We start from the raw sequence: 24356 nt of genomic DNA on the forward strand, positions 1-24356 counted from the left end.
TAATTACGAATAGATCTTGATTTTCATCAGATAACGTTTGTAGTTAATAGAGATCGGAGGAACGTACTAATTAAGATTAATCGTTATTTTTCCCCGTTATTTATGCTTGTATCTAATACTGCGATAACCCCAGTTAACCTACTGAATACCCAAGTTAACTGTCTACTTTTTTGCTGTCGACATTGTAATCCTCACCAATATAATAAATGGTTTACTGTCAAGACTTTATTCCCTTGATGCATACTGTACAAAATGGTGCTACAATATCTACATTGATAAAACTATTGCAAAAGTAATTAACAATAATAGCAAGCTGTTTAGTCATGTGTTCACAATGAATGACCAAATAACAGAATGTGTAAAAAGTTACAAACATTTATGAGTAATCTTCTGAAAATTAAAGAGTCAAAAACATCCCTCTGTAGAAATCACTGAAAGCATCGTTCAAATTGTAGAGACACATTAGCCATAAATCCCCCAGTACTTCCTTTTACTTAGCTTATCTTACGGAATTTATCTTACAGGTGGCCGAGTGGTCTAAGCGCTCGCTTTTACTTATCAATGCCATCTCACCTTCGTTCGGGTATGTTCGATTCTCGGCCGCTTGACAATGTCGGTATGTGAGAAAGCTTGTCAGTTGCTTTCCTTAGGTCTGTGGTTCTTAGATGGATTTCCCGGGTTCTTCCTCTACTTCTTATACTGGCCGCTCTGTATTGCCAATCTTGTGCTGAGAAATGGCGTTAAACCCCAAACAACAACAACAACAACAAACTTATATTACCACAAGGTAAAAGGTATCCTGCTGCATTGTTTTAAGATATAGTAAACACCTAATATTAAGTAAAAAAAAAAAAAAAAAAAAACAACAAAACAAAACAACAACAACCAAAAAAAAAAAAAAAAAGAGAAGAAAAGAAAGAAAGAAAAAAATTATGGTTTTCTTGATATGATAATGCAGACACTCTGAATGTTTACGAAGACTGGGAAGCTAACAAATTACAGGTCAAATTCTTCAAATGTATCCTTGGATATACATTTACAATTTTACCACACGATAATAGCACAAATTATGTAGATCTGTTTCTTAATTAGAAGGAACTTTAACATGCTGTCTGAACTTCCTGTTGTACTTTAAAATTAGACTGTATATCTTCCAATATTGCGATAGACTTGAACCTAACTCCTCCGATAGACTTGAACCTAACTCCTCCGATAGACTTGAACCTAAGTCCTCCGATTATTTACACCTCATATAGTAGAAATATAGTTGCGAAAATCATGCGTACACCGTTTTACACCATATAAAAGAAATACAATGACTAAATTCTTGCTTAGACCATTTACACCATAAAAGAGAAATATATAAGGTTCACTGTATAATTGAAATATAATTACTAAATTTCTGCGTACACCATTTACGAACAGAAGGTAACAAATATTAAGAATACACGAGAAGAAAGTAATTTTATGATAAAAGAGAGAACAGAATTGATTTGCTATCCAAACCACGCTGTAGATGAATGCCATTTTAGAAATGAATGTCAACTTTACTAATAGTAAATATTTGTATGCAACATAATATGGGTAATTATTCAAATTTTACTTTGTTAACAACAAATTAACATAATTACATTTTGCGAATTAAGAAAGAGGGTGGGGACGTAAGGGAGGTGGTGCAAGTAGTCTGGGGATGGTGCAGAACAATGCTCTAAAATGTATTTTTTGTGGTATTCCATCCATCCCGTACCTTTTGCTCCATTTTTAATCATCTTCAGTCGTTCATAAGCATGTGTGCAGATCTCTGTCAGTAAATTACTATTTGTGTGAAAATTTGTCTCCAGCACTGCATGCACAATGGATTTTAAAATTGTATTACCCCTGGTTTAGAGACTTAGGGGCCTGTGATAGAGCGTTGGGATGTAAAGTCGCGGTGTTAATTGATGAACGACCACAGACTTGCATCTCATCTGTTTATGTGCGTACTACCAATAACATGTATTTTACATTAACATGAACAGCTTTTCCACTAGAATCTTCGACGCCGCTGTGTTCTATAATGTACGAGAGCGATCTTGATATGCATGCAAGACTTCGATCCTGATATGCGTGTACGACATCGATCCTGATATGCGTGTACAACATCAATCGTGATATGCATGCAAGACATCGATCTTGATATGAATGTACCACATCGATCCTGATATGCGTGTATGACATCGATCCTGATATGCGTGTGCATGACATCGATCCTGAAATGCATGCACGACATCGATCCTGATATGCATGCACGACAAAGATAATGATATACATGCAAGACAGTGATCTTGATATGCATGTACCACATCGATCCTGATATGCGTGTGTGACATCGATCCTGATATGCGTGTGTATGACATCGATCCTGATATGCATGCACGACAAAGATAATGATATGCGTGTATGACATCAATCCTGATATGCATGTACCACATTGATCCTGATATGCATGTACACAATCATTCATGTTTGGGTCGACGTCTTATTCATTGTTTAGCTATTACCCCCAGGGACGGATTAAGGCTTCGCGAGCCCCAATGCAGTTATGGGGTGGTGGTATATAGATCTACAACTATGTGTATAATTTATTTAGGCCATGTATATGGGTTATTTAAACACGTGTAATTTTGTCTACGGCTAACGAGGAGAGGGGGCGCGGGACACGTGTCCCTTGTGTGCCCTCCTCAGTTAGGCCCATATTAAAATTTCAGACAGTGTAATCGAATTTACACAATGCTACGACATGCAGTGCTCTTGGTATGCCTATTGTTAATTGCGTGCTATCACACAGGCCAGGGGAGCGCTGGTTTGAAAAAGCGGAAGAAAAATTAGTAGTATTATGTACATAGGTAGTCTATTGTATTGGTTTTACATAGTAAACATGTTGCTTGGCAATTAGACGCTACCGAACCACGTGAATTGGGGTATTCAGCGAGGCCGCCATATTAGGTCAACTGATCGATACGTTAATAACGGGTATAACAGGCCCAGTGAATTGAACACTACACATTTCGAGCGTATAACATACACCGATAGGAAATAACTGATTCTCTGTAAAGGGATTACCGCTACAAAAAGATGTAGAATTATCACTGCATGAATATACATTTTTTCGTTTTGTTAATTTGCATCAGAAAGCGCTGGTTCGCTTTGGTTGCGCAATTTTAGTTTGATTAACTGTTTATTCCGTCATAGGTTACTGCATGTGTTCTGACTTTTGTGTTCTTTAAATGGGATTACACTGTGAAATATTTTCTGCGATCTGTGCCTTGTTGCTGGCAGTAGGTAAGTTTATAAATGATAAATTAACAAATAATAATGGAAAAACGTGAGGCCTTCGTTTTGAGGTAATGAAATTTGTTCATTTGTTAACTTTGCTTTTATTTTATATGCTTTCTTCTTGTTCTGCTTTATTATATTTATTCTGACGACTTTATCGTATTAAAAATTGTGTGCAATTTTTCATTAAACATTTTAGAATTTTACTTTTGATTTGGCACAGTTGGTATTGTGCCGAGGTGCCGTTCAACGCAATTACATTTAAACGTACTGTACGTACGTTTGAAACCTCTTCGGTGGCCTAGTGGTTACAGCATCCGCCTCGGATGAGGGAGGTCGTGGGTTCGATCCCCGGCCGAGTCATACCAAAGACTTGTAAAAATGGTTCTGACAGCTGCCTCGCTTGGCGCTCACCATTAGGAGGTTACTGTTAGGACTGGTCGCCCTGGTGTCAGGATAATGTGACTGGGTGGGACATCATGCTACATGTTTGGGACATGATGCACCAGTGCTAGACATCATTATAAACTGTCACACTGCTGGGTGGGTGGGTAAAGGGTATATTCTCGTTTTTAGTCTTCATGTAAATATCCTTCGAACGTACGTGTGTGTATGTGATTTGGAATTTTAACGTTAAAATTCCAAATCTCATACAAACACACGTACGTTCGAAGGATATTTACATGAAGACTAAAAACAGGAAAATACCCTTTATCCCCCCTTTCTCTCTGTCTGTCTGTCTGTCTCTCTCTCTCTCTCTGATCGTTCGGTCAAGTGAGTAAGCATACCTAGTTTTATTAAGTTTGTATCATAAAATTAGCTGATTCAAACAGAAAATAAATATCATACTACGGTATGCTTAAATACTGAAATTATTTACACAAAAAAAACCAAGTTTTTTTTTCTGACTTGCAATACAAGTTAAAATTTATCTGACCATCCTGCTGCAAACAGTGAATACAGAGTAGGCATATGTGGTCCAAAGAATATTAGTTTGGGATCAGTTGTTATTTTTGTTTCATCAGACCAGAGGTAATTACTGTTGTATAAACATTGTTTCTTAAATTAAATGTTATTTAACCAATACAAATTACTTATATTTTTCAACACATAACATCTTAGCAGAAATACAGGATCATCATAAAATCTCTATAAGTCTTTGCTTCTGAGAAATGTTTAAAAAGAAAATATAAGTTTTAAACTGCTTAATTTGTTTTTTAATTTCACTCCAGATGAGATTTTAAAACATCTTTTTGAATTATCAAAAATTATTGATATATCTTGAGCAAAAGTCGATGATTTCTCCAAATTGGGCAAAATGCATTTTTTTATTATTAAGAATTAAAGATTGTGATGTGTACAATTTAAACACTATAGTTATGAGTAATTTTTCATTTTTTTATATGTACAATTTCGGCTTCAGACAAAATATAGAATGATTGCTAAAAGTATCATAAGCGAAATAATCAAAAGTATCATGTGAGATAATCAAAAGTAAGTCTCATTTGGATGAGAGATTTGAGAAATCAAATGAAATTCAACCCTTAGTTCAATTTTAAAACCTCAGAGATCAAAGTCAGACCCATTAATCTCAAAGTTAGGTCCTATCACCTCAAGACTATGTCCTATTATCTCAAAGTTATGCCTAATAATCTCGGAGTTAGGCCCAATAATCTCAAAGTCAGACCTTATAATCTCAAAGTCAGACCTTATAATCTCAAAGTCAGACCCTGTGATCTATATGTAATGCCCCGTGTTTTAAAACATTTCACTATAAAACTTAATGCAAGCACAGAGGTTCAGAGTCATCAAGCAATTTATTATGATTTTCCATAACTAATTATAAACAATTATGCTTTTGGTTAGGAAGTTGTGATTTTGAATCTTTAATTCATAACATTTTCACCCCATTACAGCCCATCATGTTCACTTGAGAGAGTAGAAACAGTTAAGATGCATAATTTTGATTAAAGCCTTTGTTCCATAATCTGGTGTAACAGCACAAATTGCAAAAGCACAAAATCTGCTGTCCACAAAACCATGGATATATTTCATTCTTTTTCATATGTTACTTAAAAAAGAAGTTGGTGGGAAATGCACAAATTGTATGATCAAAAGTATTAACCTGAAAGTTTTGAACCTTTTACATGTTTTAGTATTTGCCATGCACTGCCAGTATGTCTAAACTGTATGACCAGTTTGTGCTAATATAAGACCTATACTGGAAAAAAATACATGAGTTTTTTTTCTCCTATTTCTTAATCTGTTACTTAACTGTAAGTTTTATTGCAAAAGTAAAGTATAAGAAATGCAAGTTTCTATATAAAAATGGAAATCCATATTTTAGTATATCCCAAGCACCAGCAACATGTTTATAAATATCAGTATATGCATCTTTACCTTTTACTTGCCTGTCATTATATTAAAATAGTTAATTTCAAAGGAGTCATTTGTGAGTTCTAGACTAAAGTAGAATACGGTTAATTATCATACTGCTTTATACTCACATGTAAGACGACTACAGCTGCAAACTGCATGACCCAGATTTGACTTTGTCAGTGGTGCTGGCAGATTTGAGTCCGTGTAATTTGTCAGGAGTAATCAGTAGAACAAACGCCAGAGACCCTGATCTGCAGGTGTGTTATTGCACAGCAGATCAGGATCTATGTTGTTTGCAGTTTGACTCTAATTATAAGCAAGTACATACAGTGCAGAATAAAAAATTCAAGGATGCTCCAAAGATATTGGAGGAATATACAGAGTAGCAACAACATGTGGCAGCTGAGAAGTGTACTGGTTAATTCCTCAATTAAATTCCTAAGTTTGAACAAATATTGTCTGAAAAATATGTAGAAAGAAATCAGCCAGCTGATTACAGTTTATGCGTGATCAGTTAGTTTTGATTAACCACTAATTCATCCTTACTTATCAGCTAATTCAGAACTATTATCAAGAAAGATTTTAAATGAAATTTACCAAATTTATGTAAAACATGTGAGAGGGGTGTATGGAAGGAGAAAACAGTATGAGCATTACACAGAAATACTAATTTTATTTCTGTAATATTGGACAATTACTATGTTAGTCAAAACAATAAAGAAAATCGCTACTTTTCTGTGCATATTCTCCTAGAGTCACAGAATTAAAAATTTATATGGAACTTGATTTGTATGGTCAAACAGTTTGAGAATGTTGTGCCAAGCCCAAATTAACTCCTCTGTCTTTGCATTTATTGTGAAGTTAGACTTAAATTTCATCAGATCAGATTGTTAGACTCCAGACCTATGTATATGTCAGGACTCAATTTTTGTGAAGATTTTAGTGTGAGATTCCAGACCTAAGTTTATGTCAGGGACTCAATTTTTGTGAAGATTTTAGTGTGAGATTTTGAACAGGTGTCTAAATGTTTGGAACAAGTAACAGCAAGAGAATGATGATTTAAATTTCCAGGATGGTGGTTGGGGTCTTCTTTGCAACCAGAATATTTTGTTTCTTTTATTGCAGATAATTGCTCAATGATGCATTGATAAAGGACTTTTTCGAAAAATCAGAGAAAGATAATTTTGTGAACTTTTTCTGTGACTGGAAGTTTGAAAAAGAATCTGTGGTACTTCCTTCCTTTTATCCCTGAAAAAGTGCATGGTCAGTCCATAAAGAGCAATATTTAGACATGAAACGTAACACTTTTTGAAACATTCTGTGGCAGAAATGTAATGAGAGATTGCAGGTTGCACAAGTAGTCAGATTTTACAAAACAATTTGATACGCAGGTCATATCTTATCTTCACCATTGAATTCACAAAGTTCAAGCAGGAGGGCTGTACACATCATACAGAATAAACATTATTTGATGATATATGAGAGACATTATAAAATGAGAGTGCTTGATGTCTCCTTTATGTCATTTTATTACCCAAAATGACAGCATGCTAAATCAATAGGTCACAAACTTGATGCATAAAAAAATACATGAAACCTCCAAGTGTTGGTGTTTTAGTCTTTGAAAATATTTTTAAGTGCTGAACCTGATTTTACCATAATTTGTTGCTGTCTGGTCAAAAGTCATTGCTAATGTGGGTGTATGAGAAAGCTTGGCAGTAGCCAGTGGTGTCACTAGGAGGGTGCAGTGGGTGCGGACCACACCAGGTGACACCATCAGATGGGATGACACCAAAATGACTGTCTATAAAAGTTTTGAATTTTTGTGCAGGAAGGAGGTCTTTGGGGGTGACACCATGAATTACCGCACATGACTGTCTATAAAAGTTTTGAATTTTTGTGCAGGAAGGGGGTCCATGGGGGTGACACCATGAATTACACATGACTGTCTATAAAAAAAATTTAATTTTTGTGCAGGAAGGAGGTCCATGGGGGTGTCACCATGAGTTACTACACTGGGTAACACCAACGCTAGTGATGCCACTGCCAGTTGCATCTCTTGGGTCTGTGGTTATTCCTGGGGGTTTTCTGGGTTATTTCTCCACCAGATATATTGGCCACCATTTATAGCCTATCAGGTGCTGAAAAATGGTATTAAGCCTACAAACCACCACCACCACCACTAATGAAGAACTATGGCAAGTACAAGAACTTACACAAAGTAGGTAAAACTATGCCTAGGCTAGCCCCAGACATGGATACCTGCCATGGTGTGTCCTAGGGAAAGGCACGTTACTCTCCTTTCCTCAAAGTGATATACTGGTAGCCAGTAATGTATTAGTATTATAAAAATGCTGTTATAGCCAACAAAAATTGATGATTTTGGTGTGGTGTTTTACTGCACAGCAAGACAAATAGGTTATTTAATGCTGAGACAATTGGAGTAAAGTGCTAATTTGCCGAAGGGCATACCAAGGCAGATGACCCAGGATGATACATTGGTAGGACTTGAACCCACAATCTTTCAGTTGTGAATCTGGCATGCAAACCACTAAGCCATAGCAGCTGCTTTGGTTTGGTGAAGTAGTTACAAGGATGCACTGTTATGTTCTTGCAATATAGTTAACTAACTGCGAAAAAAGAAGACACACATTTTCCAACGCTCTTTATTAGCAGTAGAAATTTCAAATATTAAAAATAATTGTAAAGTATATATGTAAAGATGAATTAATTGCATTTAAAGTACTGGTCAGATTTATTCCCCAGTAACTGGGACATTTTTAAGTTAAATATACCTCAGAATTTGATCATATATGTACTTTATACAGCATGATTATATTGGGAGAGAATTAACCTCCTCAGTGGAGAGGTCCCAACATAGAGTGTTAACTCTTGTAGCTTATTCATGACATCGTTTATATCTTTGTGTATGACTATGATGATGAGTTTTAAATTTATCCAGATGACTTTTTAAACATGTATTGCAATATTATGTCAAATATGGTAAAACTGTAAATCCTAAACTTTGTTGCATGCAAGTTGTAATGTTTTAATATCCAGGAATGCCCATTATAACATATTTATCTTTCCATTACACCTATGATAATATAAATATAATTGATACATTAAAATAGACTTACCAAGTTGACATTTAATTGTAATTTCATGACCCCATAAGTGCCTTAGTGATCACATGAGATGACATTGGTCATGTGACTGATCAGTCTTGAGGGCATAAGAAATGGAAGCTTCAATGTCGTCTCAGGTGGGAAATAGCAAGGGTGGGCATGTGATCACTAAGGCACTTATGGGGTTCATGAAATTACAATCAAATCAGGTAAGTCTAGTTTAATTTATCAATTTCACTTCCCCTGTAAGTGCCTCATGATCCCATGAGATTTCAGAGAGAGGCTTACATTTATGGAATAGGTTAACAAGAAGTAGAAAAAAAGAAGAAAACTTTTGTGTGTTGTTAGTAAACTAGGTAACCGAAAGAACATTTTACATTTTATCAACATTATGAAATTCTGGATGCTGACAAAACCTTTCTACTGAATTCAGTCTTGCCTGTGATGAGCTTGTCATATTATTACCTGAAAGTACAGGTACTAGTCCAGTCAGCTGCCTTCAAGATTGTACCCAGTTTTATGCCTTTAGCACAGGCTGCAGACACAGATGTATCAGTACCAGACTTTCTCATAATAGTCTGCATCCAGTGCCTTTTACAACTTTTATATGGGGATTGTGAGCTGATGAATGTTTACATTTTGTAAACCCATAGTCCATTGCAAATAACATTCGAAACAAACAAGACTTTTTTTTTTTTACATATGGATACGTTTAAAAAATAAAGGGCTCCACATGGTGCCCTGGTGTTGATTGTTTCTGCAATGAAGGAATGTGAATTATACACTGTTAACACCAAAAGTAATGCTATTTGTATGCACAAGGTGATGTGTCTGACACCTTGGTCCTGATATTCACAAAGCAAACAACATGGCTAACTTCATAGTAAGCTCCTGCAAAGACAACTGGCCATTGCATTGTAAAGACAAAAGGTAGTTTAACATCAGGTAATCAGTCCACACACACACAAATACTTTGGAAATAAATGTAATTTTTAATCAACCTAAGGCCAAGTCATCTCAGGATTTGAAATTGTGCATTTAATAAATTTCACAAATGATGGTGAAAATCTGCACAATTTAACCTATTTTGAGTGTGTGTATGTGTGTGATTTGGATTTTTAATGTAGCTTTAACAATTTTTCAGTGATATCGCTACGATGTCTGCAGTGTGGCAGTTGATAATGATGTCTAGTACGGGGGCATCATGCCGCAGAACTGTAGCATGATGTCCCACCCAGTCACATTATCCTGACACCAGGCTGACCAGTTCTAACACTAACCCCTCTTAATGCTGAGCACCAAGCGAGGCAGCTGTAAGTACCATTTTTATAAGTCCTTTTTATGACTCGACTGGGGATCGAACCCATGACCTCCTGCATCTGAGGCAGATGCTCCAACCACTAGGACACATGAGCGGTCATACCTATTTTGAAAAATCTGCAGTTTGTGGAAAAATCAGTAGATGTGGTCACCCAGAAAAAAAATCATTGCAAGTTAAAGTTTTGTTCTGTCTCAGACTCATAATTGCATATCTTGTAAGAAGATGCATTCTCAAAAACCCTACAATGAAAAGATGGCTTTTCCATTTGCTGTGAATTTCTGATCATTATTTATGACGCTTTAAAATTTTAAAGTGTTGTGCAAGATGACAAATGACTTCCATCTTTTTGCTAAAAAAAAGTACAAAATTCCAGAAACCAATATATCAAGTATTAATTAATTTTTAAAAAAATTACACTTGTGAAGAAAACTCCGTAAATAAAAGGAATAAATTTACCTCAGTGTTCATTTCCAGCAATTATTAAAAAGTGTGAAAATTTGATGCAGTTAATTGCAATGTCATGTATTTGATAATATGACAATAATGTTTCCTGTATAGAATAAATGTATAACTTCAATAATTCATTACAGATATCACTGAATGTACTTGAAAGGAATTCTCATAAAAGTGACCCCTACCTAAATCATCTAGCATTTAATATCCCAGGACATGCCAAAAAAAAACAGCAACTGCTTGCTGTACAAGCACACAAATCATGTTCATTCTGGACAAACATGCAAGTTACCTCAATGCTGGACAAACATGCAAGTTATCTCAATACTGGACAAACACACAAGTTATCTCCATCAATGTATCCCCTGTGGGTGCAAGACTGCGAGTTAAAGATCTTCTTGGTGCCAAAACTGGGGGTCTGACAGCAAAAGGCAAACTTTGGTATCAAAACTGGGCATCAGATTAAAAATTTGGGGGTCTCTGCAGCACAAATGAGGGTAAAAGGAAACACTGAGTCTCCATGCTTTGACACTATTATTAAGTCTTTCTTCTTCAAAAGGAATTAAAATAATGAAGATACGATGAGAACAAATCAAGTAGGTAAAATAACTGCAAAAGTTGTCAAAAGCAAGAAATAATCACAATGGTTTGAAGTCATAATTAAATAAATAATTTAACTTTAAGAAGTTAATATATTTAGTCTTTTACCTACACTAAGTTGGAAAGTACATATAAATAAAATATATCTCATCATGAAGTTAGCGACATATGTATACACTGTACTTCTTTAGAATGTAATGGTTCTACCGATGTTAAGCAGACAATCCATGATCATTAGTTTGTAAAAAGTCATTGGTAAATGATGTATAGTTACGAGTCTACCTTTAAATTTCAGGCACTGTGAGAGCCCAGTCATGTAATTGTACAGTCGATGACTGTCCTGCAGGAACATACCTTGATTCAGGAAGTTGTCAGGCTTGCCCAACTGGATATTTGTAAGTTATTCATCATTTTACTTATTCTGTAATAATGAGTGGTCAGACTACCAGTCAAACAACTCTGTCCTAATCCAGGGGTCTAGTTCAAAAAGAAGTATTAATAACCAAAGATGAATGTACCAGCCAAACATAACTCTGTCCTAGTCCAGGGGTCTAGTTCATAAAGAAGTATTAAAAACCAAAGAGGAATGTACCAGTCGAACATAATTCTGTCCTAGTCCAGGGGCCTAGTTCATAAAGAAGTATTAATAACCAATGTTGAATGTACCAGTCAAATATAACTCTGTCCTAGTCCAGGGGTCAAGTTCAAAAAGAGTTTTTTTGTTGTTGTTGTTGTTGTAGGGTTTAACGCCATTTTTCAGCACACTATAGGCTATACATGGTGGCCAGTATTAATGGTGGAGGAAGAACCTGGGAAAAGCCCAGAAAGAACCACCGACCCCCAAGAAGCTACTGGCAAGCTTTCTCACATACCCACATAGTTTAAAAAGAAGTATTAATAACCAAAGATGAATGTACCAGCCAAACATAACTCTGTCCTAGTCCAGGGGTCTAGTTCATAAAGAAGCATTAATAACCAATGTTGAATGTACCAGTCAAACATAACTGTCCTAGTCCAGGGGTCTAGTTCATAAAGAAGTATTAATAACCAATATTGAATGTACCAGTCAAACATAACTCTGTCCTAGTCCAGGGGTCTAGTTCATAAAGAAGTATTATTAACCAAAGATGAATGTACCAGTCAAACATGAATAAGTCAGGGTTTTCAATAGACACATACCCTCGGTTTTTGATGTGTGAAATTTAAACATGACCCATTTTTGATGCGTAGAAATTCCAACTTGTGCGTCTTTTTGATGCATATAGGCTTGGGCTGGAGCATCTATCTTAATTACCCTTGATTTGTCTCCGGCTTAGTTTCTTACTTTGAGAGAGCTGTCCATAACAAATTTACTGTAGGAGGCAATTAACATTTGCTCGGCAACAGTTTACACCTTGACGGCCAATAATATCGCACCAATGGAAGATATATATGAACTGGGTGGAGCTAACCCTGAGGTGCAATTGAATTCGGTTGAATTGTTTTGAGATTATATTTGAAGTTTATGATAGAGGAAGAAGAAACAGTTATGACATGAATGGACTGCCTTTTGATCAGATATTGGAATTGGTATGTTTGGACATCAAATTATAATCAAGTGGTCAGAACTGGAGCATACGGCAGCTTGCCACACCTGTTGTCAAGGAGTGGACCAACTTGACTAATTTTATTAGCAATTAATTTGATTCATTTGGCAGAATGTTTAAAATTTTAGAATCATTGATGACTTCACTGGATTCATTACTGATAAAATATTGGCTTTTGTTTGCACTTTTAATTATAATCAGACAAAACAGGAATATATGGCTTCTCACAGAGCAAGTTTTTAGTGCGGGATTATGTTTTATTGCCGATTAATTTGCTTCAATTGGCAAAATGTCAAAAACCTTGATCATTGTAATCATTGTATGATTCAGAAAAAAATTAATGGACATAACACTCAGTGCATGTATGCAAATGTTAAAATCACAATGGTGCAAAGAAGTATATTTTCTTTTCTGTCGCAGTCTTGGAAATCACCTGCCGGTGATGAATTCTCTGACCCTCAGACTCCAAAGAAACTAATATACAGCGTAATCTCTGTCAGAGGAGAAGGAGGAATAGTTAATCTCTGAAATTTGTAAGAAAATTTAAGGACAAGTGGAAAAGTGAACTTACAATTCTGTGATGTACATCCTTGATATCTGAATACTATATAACCTTTATAGTTGTATGGGTATATGTTTGAATATAAAAATGATTTGAGCAGATCATAACAGAATATGTTGAGAAGTTGAAAATATAATGGGTAGAAAATAATCCTCTGTTTCATATACAAAATATTCACACAGTAACACATAGTTAGAAAGAGATTTTCAAAAAATGAGATTGTATGTTTCTTACAAAATACTGTACAAGTGTTTCTCTTTATTCAGCACAAGACAAGAAATCTCAAACATCATTTGTTTCCACCAATAATGAATCACAGCTATGGGCCCATGACTTCAAAAGAATTAACTCTCGAGATTTCAGTTTGACTCTTGAAATTTTCGTTTTGACTCTTGAGATCTTGGAGTCAGGGTCAACTGACTCTTCAGTTTTGAAATATATTGAGAACACCTAACTCTGTCCTAGTCCAGGGGTCTAGTTCATAAAGAAGTATTAATAACCAATATTGAATGTACCAGTCGAACATAACTGTGTCGTAGTCCAGGGGTCTAGTTCATAAAGAAGTATTAAAAACCAAAGAGGAATGAACTAGTCAAACACAACTCAGTCCTGGTCCAGGGGTCTAGTTCATAAAGAAGTATTAATAACCAATATTGAATGTACCAGTCAAACACAACTCTGTCCTGTTCCAGGGGTCTAATTCATAAAGAAGTATTAATAACCAATATTGAATGTACCAGTCAAACACAACTCTGTGCTAGTCCAGGGGTCTAGTTCATAAAGAAGTATTAAAAACCAAAGAGGAATGTACTAGTCAAACACAACTCTGTCCTAGTCCATGGGTCTAGTTCATAAAGAAGTACTAATAGCAGCTGGAATGTCCTCAGTCATTTCCATTTTATTGCTGTACTGTTCTGGTGGATTAAATGGTTAGAATATGCCTGCCTCAGATGTGGGAGGTGGCAGGTTCAAACCCCAGCCAAGTCATACAGAAGACTTATAAAAATAATACTAGCAGCTGCCTCACTCTGTGCTGAGCAATAAGAGATTTAATGGACTGGTCGTCCTGGTGTCAGGATAATGTGACAGGATGGGACATTATGCTACATGTCTAAGGCTTGATGCCCCAGTGCTAGACATCACTATAAACTGCCACACTGCAGACATCGCAGTGATATGTTGTTGTTGTTGTGGGGTTTAACGCCATTTTTCAGCACGATAGGCTATACATGGTGGCCAGTATTAATGGTGGAGGAAGAACTCGGAAAACCCCGGAAAGAACCACCGACCCACGAGAAGCTACTGGCAAGCTTTCTCACATGCCCACATTGGCTGAATCTTAGACTCGAACCGCCGCAGACAGAGGTGAGATGACAGTGATCCGTAACGAAGAGCGCTTTAGACCACTTGGCCACTCGGGGCCCCCCGCAGTGATATGACTGAAATTGTTAAAGCTATGTTACAAATGCCAAAACACAACACACTCCATTTCTTGGTTGAAAAAAGCCTTCAAAGGTAATGGCCATTTTGATCTGTCCTCAAGCCCGTGGTTGTTATTATGTTATAATAATTTCATAACGAATAGATGATATGTCCCCAAGCAACAGTTGCAGACAACTGAAACCAACTGTTCTATTCATTTTTTTTTCATTTAGAGTTGCAGTTATAACATAACATATTAAATGTACAGGACTTTTATTGATTGATGAAATGTCTTTGAGTGTTATTTTCAAGACCTATCATGTTATGAGACTGTTTTTTTTTGCAAATCTAGTCGAATGTTAGTCGGGGGTAAGTATTACTACGATGACCGTTACCTCTGAGTTTCTGTCAGAGAGTTGAAGTTAGTCTGCTTGCATCAGAGAGAGATAAGGATGTTCTGAATGGTATTGATAGTTATTGATGAATGTACAAGTCAAACTTAGGACTTTGGACTGGACCAGGAGGCATATTTATAAAGAGATGACTTTTGTCTTTTGTTGTTGATATTTCATATCTTGTTCTGAAAAACAAATTGGTATTTATCATAATATTATTGTATTTTAAAAGTTTTTGTGATGCTGAAGTTGATATTTTAACATAACATGTTAGCAAATTTATTGTGATATTTATATTTATGTTACCTAATAAATTATTGTGGAAGCAATAAAACTTAACTTTAAAAATAAATATTCATTAACTTAGAAAAATTATTGTAAACTCTTTAGGAAATCAAGACTTAAATTTATTTACTGCTAGACTGGTTAATTTTTGCTTTCTGCAAAAAAATCTTGTATACATTCTGATGAGATGTAGGACCCAGTCTGTGCAATGCTGATACTACACTACTATCTAGTAGTACATGTTTTGTGAGAAAAAAAGTTTTATAACAACTATTAAGGCTAGACTTCCATGGTGTAAATTGTCAATATGGTTTTTAATTTCTTTTCAAAGATTTAATGTTTTTGATATTATTATTGACACCAATATGAAAAGTAAGAGTTAAGTCATTTCCATTGTAAAAAAAAAACTGATTTTAACTTGCTGTTATTAATTTTTGAATGGATTCATATTAAATGTTAATCCTCCAATTTTGCAAATTTTTTTACAAAAGATTATGCCCAAAATGAAAATATATAAAACATTTAAAACATTTTTTCATGCCCAGTTACTTTAAAACTTTTTAGTTTTGGTTCATGATGAATTTCTTTTAGTCTTGTAATCTAATATTCAGACTTGTCCTTGAAGCTTTACTTATTCAGACTTGTCCTTGAAACATGGCTTCATGTCTTTTTATTTGGCAGACTTGTGTTTCATATTATTTGTTTACCTTTGCACCTAATTAAAACTGTACCATGTTAAAATATTGAATTCCTTGCATAATTAATTTTTGATCCTTCACAATATACTGAGAAAGATAACACAGGAGGTTTGATATCAGGTGGTGATCTATGCAGAACTAAGAAAGATAACACCTTGGAGTGTAATATCAGGTGGTGGTTGTATGGAGAACTAATAAAGATTAGACCAGGAAGTGTAATATCGGGTGGTGGTTGTATGCAGAACTGAGAAAGATAACACCTGGAAGAGCAATATCAAGTGCTAGTTGTATGCTGAACTGAGAAAGATAACACCTGGAAGAGCAACATCAAGTGCTAGTTGTATGCAGAACTGAGAAAGATAACACCAGGAAGAGCAATATCAAGTGCTAGTTGTATGCAGAACTGAGAAAGATAACACCAGGAAGAGCAATATCAAGTGCTAGTTGTATGCAGAACTGAGAAAGATAACACCTGGAAGAGCAACATCAAGTGCTAGTTGTATACGCTAGTTGTATACAGAACTGAGAAAAATAACACTAGGCAATGTGATATTGAGTGGTGGTTGTATGTAGAAATTAGAAAGATACCACCAGGAAGTGTGATATCATGTGGTGGCAGTGGTCTTGAACTGCAGCAAAATGAAAATCCCTGGAGAAATGGTTAAATAGAGCTCAGTGTATAATTTAGTATTGTAATTTATGTATGCCAATTTTAGTGCACTATTCTTTGATTCACTTTTTAAAAAGAACTACCAGAGGGTGTGTTCAAAAAGTACTCTCCCCTTTTTATTAGGACTAAGGGTTAGTTACCATTGGGGTGGAGTTGGGATGACACTGCAATAAGAGGACTGTGTACATGTGCTGTGGTAAAGGCTATCTTTTTTTGTTTTGCCTGTCCCCAAAAGACCCCATGTTTTCAACCTGAATCACTCTTTAGACAGCTGTGGAGTTGTCTGGTATATACAAAATGTTCATTTTGACTTGGTCTGTTTCAAAGAGTTCAGTTTTGGGCTCTTTCAGTTACACAAGGTTGTTATTTGGGGGCTTTGCTAGTGCCCCAAAAACCTGTCCTTTAATGATCCATTTTGAAAGGCCACTTATTTCCAACTGGATACCACTGTGGCCCATATAATGGTATAGTGCCCCGTCTTTGGGGGTTACCATCCATTTAAAAAATGTGGAGTTCCTTGGGTTAACATCCTTGGTTTATTTTATTCAAGATCAAAATATACATTTACTAATATTATTTATAGCCACTGGCCCAAATGTAAAAAGTACACAGAACAGTAATATTACACAGTTAATAGGAGAATAATTGTATCACTAAAAAACAGTGAATTTAAAATTTATGTCAAATACATCTTCATGGGTATGACAGTTATTTCCTGTCATAGATTGCCAGTTTATAATATAATCCTTCGTATTATTAGATATAATTATGGAGGTAGACTGATTCTTACAATTATAAAATTAATTGATACACAGCATTTGTCTATTCTTTCTCAGCTCTTCCATTTACAATGTGATTATTTGATATACATGGTATATTGGTAATTTCCCATAAGCAAGTAAAAATCGGTTCCCTAGTCAATAGAATTTTACCAAGTATACATCATAATATTGTCAACAGTAACAGGTATACGTCATTATATTGTCAACATTAACAGGTATACATCATTATATTGTCAACAGTAACAGACTACAGGTACATAGTGTTCAATTATGGAGATATTTTATTATACATGTAGTCCAAATTGCATATTCTAGTATAGACCGTACAAGTTGAAGGAAAGAAATTTACTGAAGCCTGCCTTGCAGAGTTGTGATACACTCAAAGTTTTCAGGGATAAAATTGATCTACAAAATTCACCATGGGAATAATGTTGGAAAAAGTCCAAGTATTTTTTGGTACGGTAGAAATTTGTTTAATGATCAAGATCTGAGATACTTAAAGTTTAGTTTATATTTAAGCACCATTGTTGATGCACTTGAATAGAAGGATAGCACACTAATCACCCAAGTTTTGAAATTGTATATTTCTTATTAGAGAGAGAGAGAGAGAGAGAGAGAGAGAGAGAGAGAGAGAGAGAGAATAAATGGACATTAGTTTTCAAGATAGCAGGACAAGTTGATACAATGTTGGTAATTATTTTAGTTCCATTATTGATCTTTAAATTGACCCTTTCATGGTGCATCATAATAAAATCAGCATGAATGTTTTGCACTACAATTAATTTTTAAAATTCTGCCTGTCTTTTTGCCTTAATTGTTAATGTAAAAAAGCTGATTTTCATGGCATCCATCTTGTCAAAAAATTAATGGGTCTGGGCATGAATTTTCATTTAAGGCAGTAGTGGATTTGGTATGTCTCTTACTTTTCTTTATAATTGATATTCTGTTTCACATTAAAAGGAACTTGAGTCAATGTGGACCCTGTTATACTTAATGGGAGAGAAAATTTGATTAAATTATGCATGTCGACCAAAGTTATAGCAGTTTTTTTTGGCAATTAATATTTTATATAGTCAGTGTCAGTAGTCAATACTGTGCAGTTCTACCTTACAGTTAAGAGGCCATAAAATATGAAATGAATGAAAGGAAACGACGTATATTTAAATTATGAACTTTGGTGTTTTATATATATACCTATTATATATGCACTAAAGAACCTCAATCACAAATTGGAGTCAATTATTGAGAACGTAGGTAAGCTCTAAGGAATTATGCTATACAGCTAGATAATATATATTCATCAAGTTATAAAAACGTTTGTTGAGAAATTTGATACTAACAGTCATGTATAGACCATTTTAATTGGTTTAATGTTGAGGCCTGACAACACATACAAACTGTTCTAATTCCTTTTTTGAGGCCTGACAACACATACAAACTGTTCAAATTCCTTTTTTGAGGCCTGACAACGCAGTTCATTCAGTAATGTAAATAAAGTGTGATATAAGGTTTTATCTGCCAAGAGATGATAAATATGTAAACAGACTAAAGTTTTGATTAACTGCTTTAGATATTTGTTCAAGACCTAGGCATGTTAGTGCACTTCATTATGCACAGTGGTATCGGCTTAACGACTTCTATACAATGGTGTAATGGTCATCAGCTTGTTATTTAGTACAACATTTATAAAACCCTTTTTCTTAAGTTTGCATATGTAATGAACTTCCATTATAAAGTTAATTGCAGTCTTTAGAAGGTATTATTTGTTTTGCCATACATGGCCAATTTGATTTCTGTTTTTCCCTGAAAAATATGTTTTGATTAATGCCTTCTTTAGGTGCATACTTTGTTCTGGCATATCCCATGATAAAGCCTAGATCGGAACAGGTCACATGATGCTTATTAATCTCATTTCTGCATGTGATGATCCTATACAGTTATTGACCAATTTTGAGGTCGGTATGAAGTTTTATGAATCAGTAACACTTAAATTGACCATTGTTGAGGTCGGTATGAAGTTTTATGAATCAGTAACACTTAAATTGACCATTGTTGAGGTCGGTATGAAGTTTTATGAATCAGTAACACTTAAATTGACCATTGTTGAGGTCGGTATGAAGTTTTATGAATCAGTAGCACTTAAATTGACCATTGTTGTATTGACCATTGTTGAGGTCGGTATGAAGTTTGATGAATCAGTAGCACTTAAATTGACCATTGTTGAGGTTGGTATGAAGTTTTATGAATCAGTAGCACTTAAATTGACCATTGTTGTATTGACCATTGTTGAGGTCGGTATGAAGTTTGATGAATCAGTAGCACTTAAATTGACCATTGTTCAGGTTGGTATGAAGTTTTATGAATCAGTAACACTTAAATTGACCATTGTTGTATTGACCATTGTTGAGGTCGGTATGAAGTTTGATGAATCAGTAGCACTTAAATTGACCATTGTTGAGGTCGGCATGAAGTTTTATGAATCAGTAACACTTAAATTGACCATTGTTGAGGTTGGTATGAAGTTTTATGAATCAGTAGCACTTAAATTGACCATTGTTGTATTGACCATTGTTGAGGTCGGTATGAAGTTTGATGAATCAGTAGCACTTAAATTGACCATTGTTGAGGTTGGTATGAAGTTTTATGAATCAGTAACACTTAAATTGACCATTGTTGTATTGACCATTGTTGAGGTCGGTATGAAGTTTGATGAATCAGTAGCACTTAAATTGACCATTGTTGAGGTCGGCATGAAGTTTTATGAATCAGTAACACTTAAATTGAACATTGTTGAGGTCGGTATGAAGTTTTATGAATCAGTAGCACTTAAATTGACCATTGTTGAGGTCAGCATGAAGTTTTATGAATCAGTAACACTTAAATTGACCATTGTTGAGGTCGGCATGAAGTTTTATGAATCAGTAGCACTTAAATTGACCATTGTTGAGGTCGGTATGAAGTTTTATGAATCAGTAGCACTTAAATTGACCATTGTTGTATTGACCATTGTTGAGGTCGGTATGAAGTTTGATGAATCAGTAGCACTTAAATTGACCATTGTTGAGGTCGGCATGAAGTTTTATGAATCAGTAACACTTAAATTGAACATTGTTGAGGTTGGTATGAAGTTTTATGAATCAGTAGCACTTAAATTGACCATTGTTGTATTGACCATTGTTGAGGTCGGTATGAAGTTTGATGAATCAGTAGCACTTAAATTGACCATTGTTGAGGTTGGTATGAAGTTTTATGAATCAGTAACACTTAAATTGACCATTGTTGTATTGACCATTGTTGAGGTCGGTATGAAGTTTGATGAATCAGTAGCACTTAAATTGACCATTGTTGAGGTCGGTATGAAGTTTTATGAATCAGTAACACTTAAATTGACCATTGTTGAGGTTGGTATGAAGTTTTATGAATCAGTAGCACTTAAATTGACCGTTGTTGTATTGACCATTGTTGAGGTCGGTATGAAGTTTGATGAATCAGTAGCACTTAAATTGACCATTGTTGAGGTTGGTATGAAGTTTTATGAATCAGTAACACTTAAATTGACCATTGTTGTATTGACCATTGTTGAGGTCAGTATGAAGTTTGATGAATCAGTAGCACTTAAATTGACCATTGTTGAGGTCGGCATGAAGTTTTATGAATCAGTAACACTTAAATTGACCATTGTTGAGGTCAGTATGAAGTTTTATGAATCAGTAACACTTAAATTGACCATTGTTGAGGTTGGTATGAAGTTTTATGAATCAGTAGCACTTAAATTGACCATTGTTGTATTGACCATTGTTGAGGTCGGTATGAAGTTTGATGAATCAGTAGCACTTAAATTGACCATTGTTGAGGTTGGTATGAAGTTTTATGAATCAGTAACACTTAAATTGACCATTGTTGTATTGACCATTGTTGAGGTCGGTATGAAGTTTGATGAATCAGTAGCACTTAAATTGGCCATTGTTGAGGTCGGCATGAAGTTTTATGAATCAGTAACACTTAAATTGAACATTGTTGAGGTCGGTATGAAGTTTTATGAATCAGTAGCACTTAAATTGACCATTGTTGAGGTCAGCATGAAGTTTTATGAATCAGTAACACTTAAATTGACCATTGTTGAGGTCGGCATGAAGTTTTATGAATCAGTAGCACTTAAATTGACCATTGTTGAGGTCGGTATGAAGTTTTATGAATCAGTAGCACTTAAATTGACCATTGTTGAGGTCGGTATGAAGTTTGATGAATCAGTAGTACTTAAATTGACCATTGTTGAGGTCGGCATGAAGTTTTATGAATCAGTAACACTTAAATTGAACATTGTTGAGGTCGGTATGAAGTTTTATGAATCAGTAGCACTTAAATTGACCATTGTTGAGGTCAGCATGAAGTTTTATGAATCAGTAACACTTAAATTGACCATTGTTGAGGTCGGCATGAAGTTTTATGAATCAGTAGCACTTAAATTGACCATTGTTGAGGTCGGTATGAAGTTTTATGAATCAGTAGCACTTAAATTGACCATTGTTGAGGTTTGCATGAAGTTTTATGAATCAGTAACACTTAAATTGACCATTGTTATCACTATGACAGGGTTATTGGTTCATACAAATTCATTAATACTAAACCAAAGGTGTATAATAATTCTTTTATTAATTGAGAGCAAAATTTAAAACTTTAAGTCATTTGGTTCAGTTAAAATACCATTTTTACTGCATTATGCCATAAAATTACATGATTACATCACAACATCACAATTTCTTGTTTTAGTATGTCACATAATAAATTTTAAAATGATTGGCGGATTACAGGGATGTTACTTTTTGGACATGACGCATTTGACTATGCAGTATTTGACTTTTGGAAGTAGACTGGTACCTATTCGAGTGAGTACACTATCATCATGATAATAGTATATGACCATGCCATGTATTCTAATAATCTATTATTGTCTCATCCCTTTAGATCTCTTCTCCTACTGAGTTGCTTGGTTGAGTATAGTGACCTTGATTCAACTGGGCACTATTCTCCACCAGACAACACAACAGTGTCATTAGGAGATCAAATGATGTACTGTAAGCCAATGATAAATATCTCTGAAAGGAATCATCTTGTAATAGGTTTTGTTAATCATGTGATCAAAAGTTAAGCAGGATCTTTCAGGGATTAATGTAAACATGTGAGATTTATTGATTATTCTAACACTCACTTATGACACAGGTTATATTGTTCTCTCTCTCTCTCTCTCTCTCTGTAGTGGTGTCCCTGTACAGGTCATATATTCAGTATAGATCAGAGATTTTATTTGTGTTAAATTGCTGATGATGATGACACAATTATAAATATAACAGTATAAGAAATTTGATAACTATACAGTCTTGCACTTTCATATTTTCAATGTTTTTCATGAGTTTTTTTATTCTCCATACAAAATGATGTGTTCTGTTTCAGGTATGTTTGCTGACCTTTTCTCTTTCTTTCCTGTAGCCATTGTGGTTGTCAGTGGTTAGAATATTAGATTTCCAGTAAGAGGGTTGCATGTTTAAATCCCTTTCAGACCAGCACAGGTTGGAATTCATTGGTGTGTCTCAGGACAGCATTTTATTCTGTTTGCCTTAACATTAAATATTCTTTGATTTAAACATCAGTCCTTCAATCAGTCCTCAATCAATCAATCAATTTTTTCCATGATACCTTGCTTTTTTCTGTCTAAATTACAAAAAAACACAGTATACAGAACATTTTGACATTTTTGCAGCATTAAATTGGAATTGCTGGTCAGCTGGTCTAAAATGTACAGTATATATATTTTACTGATTTCAGTCAGTTTAAAAATAGATGAATATCGCTTCACCATAAAACTACAATTCTAAAGAGATGTAGTTTTAGGCCCTGTTCAGTCTTGGGAGTAGAGAGTTGGATAAAAATTGTATTGTTTGTTCGTTTCCTGAATGGTTAAATGATTTACTGCATGTCCAGCAGTCTTTTGTTTTTTTAATGCATGAGTCTGAAAGACAATTATTTTGATTTTATAATGCAAGAGTCTGAAACAGAGTTCCTTTGACTTTCTAATACGAGACTCTGAAACAGAGTACCTTTGTCTTTCTAATACAAGAGTCTGAAACAGAGTTCCTTTGTCTTTCTAATACAAGAGTCTGAAACAGTTCCTTTGTCTTTCTAATACAAGGGTCTGAAAAAGAGTTCCTTTGTCTTTCTAATACAAGAGTCTGAAACAGAGTTCCTTTGTCTTTCTAATACAAGGGTCTGAAACAGAGTTCCTTGGTCTGAGCATCTAATGCAAGACTCTGAAATAGAGTTCCTTTGTCTTACTCGTGCAAAAGTCTGAAACAGAGTTCCTTTGTCTTTCTAATACAAGGGTCTGAAACAGAGTTCCTTGGTCTGAGCATCTAATGCAAGACTCTGAAATAGAGTTCCTTTGTCTTACTCGTGCAAAAGTCTGAAACGAAGTTCCTGTGTCTACTAATGCAAGAGTCTGAAATAGAGTTCCTGTGTCTCCTAATGCAGGAGTGTGAAACAGAGTTCCTGTGTCTCCTAATGCAAGAGTGTGAAACAGAGTTCCTGTCTGCAAGAGTCTGAAACAGAGTTCCTTGGTCTGAGCATCTAATGCAAGACTCTCAAATAGAGTTCCTTTGTCTTACTCATGCAAAAGTCTGAAACGAAGTTCCTGTGTCTCCTAATGCAGGAGTCTGAAACAGAATTGTCTCTGAACATGAACATTATGTGTAATAATAAATTGGAG

General features: G+C 35.0%; 1 protein-coding gene across 1 annotated transcript in view; it reads left to right on the top strand.

Moving 5' to 3' along the window:
- Window positions 1–8935: 8935 nt before the first annotated feature.
- The window catches only part of LOC149802037 (uncharacterized), a 316208-nt gene continuing 300787 nt past the window's right edge, over window positions 8936–24356 (top strand). The window contains exons 1-3 of the mRNA XM_089956881.1: window positions 8936–9031; window positions 9300–9438; window positions 11492–11591. Of these exons, the coding sequence (XP_089813007.1) occupies window positions 8936–9031; window positions 9300–9438; window positions 11492–11591 (335 nt within the window). The remainder of the gene's footprint in view (window positions 9032–9299; window positions 9439–11491; window positions 11592–24356) is intronic.

Source organism: Sinohyriopsis cumingii, chromosome 4 (genome assembly GCF_028554795.1).
Source record: "Sinohyriopsis cumingii isolate HCF-2022 chromosome 4, ASM2855479v2, whole genome shotgun sequence".
Lineage (NCBI taxonomy): Eukaryota > Metazoa > Mollusca > Bivalvia > Unionida > Unionidae > Sinohyriopsis > Sinohyriopsis cumingii.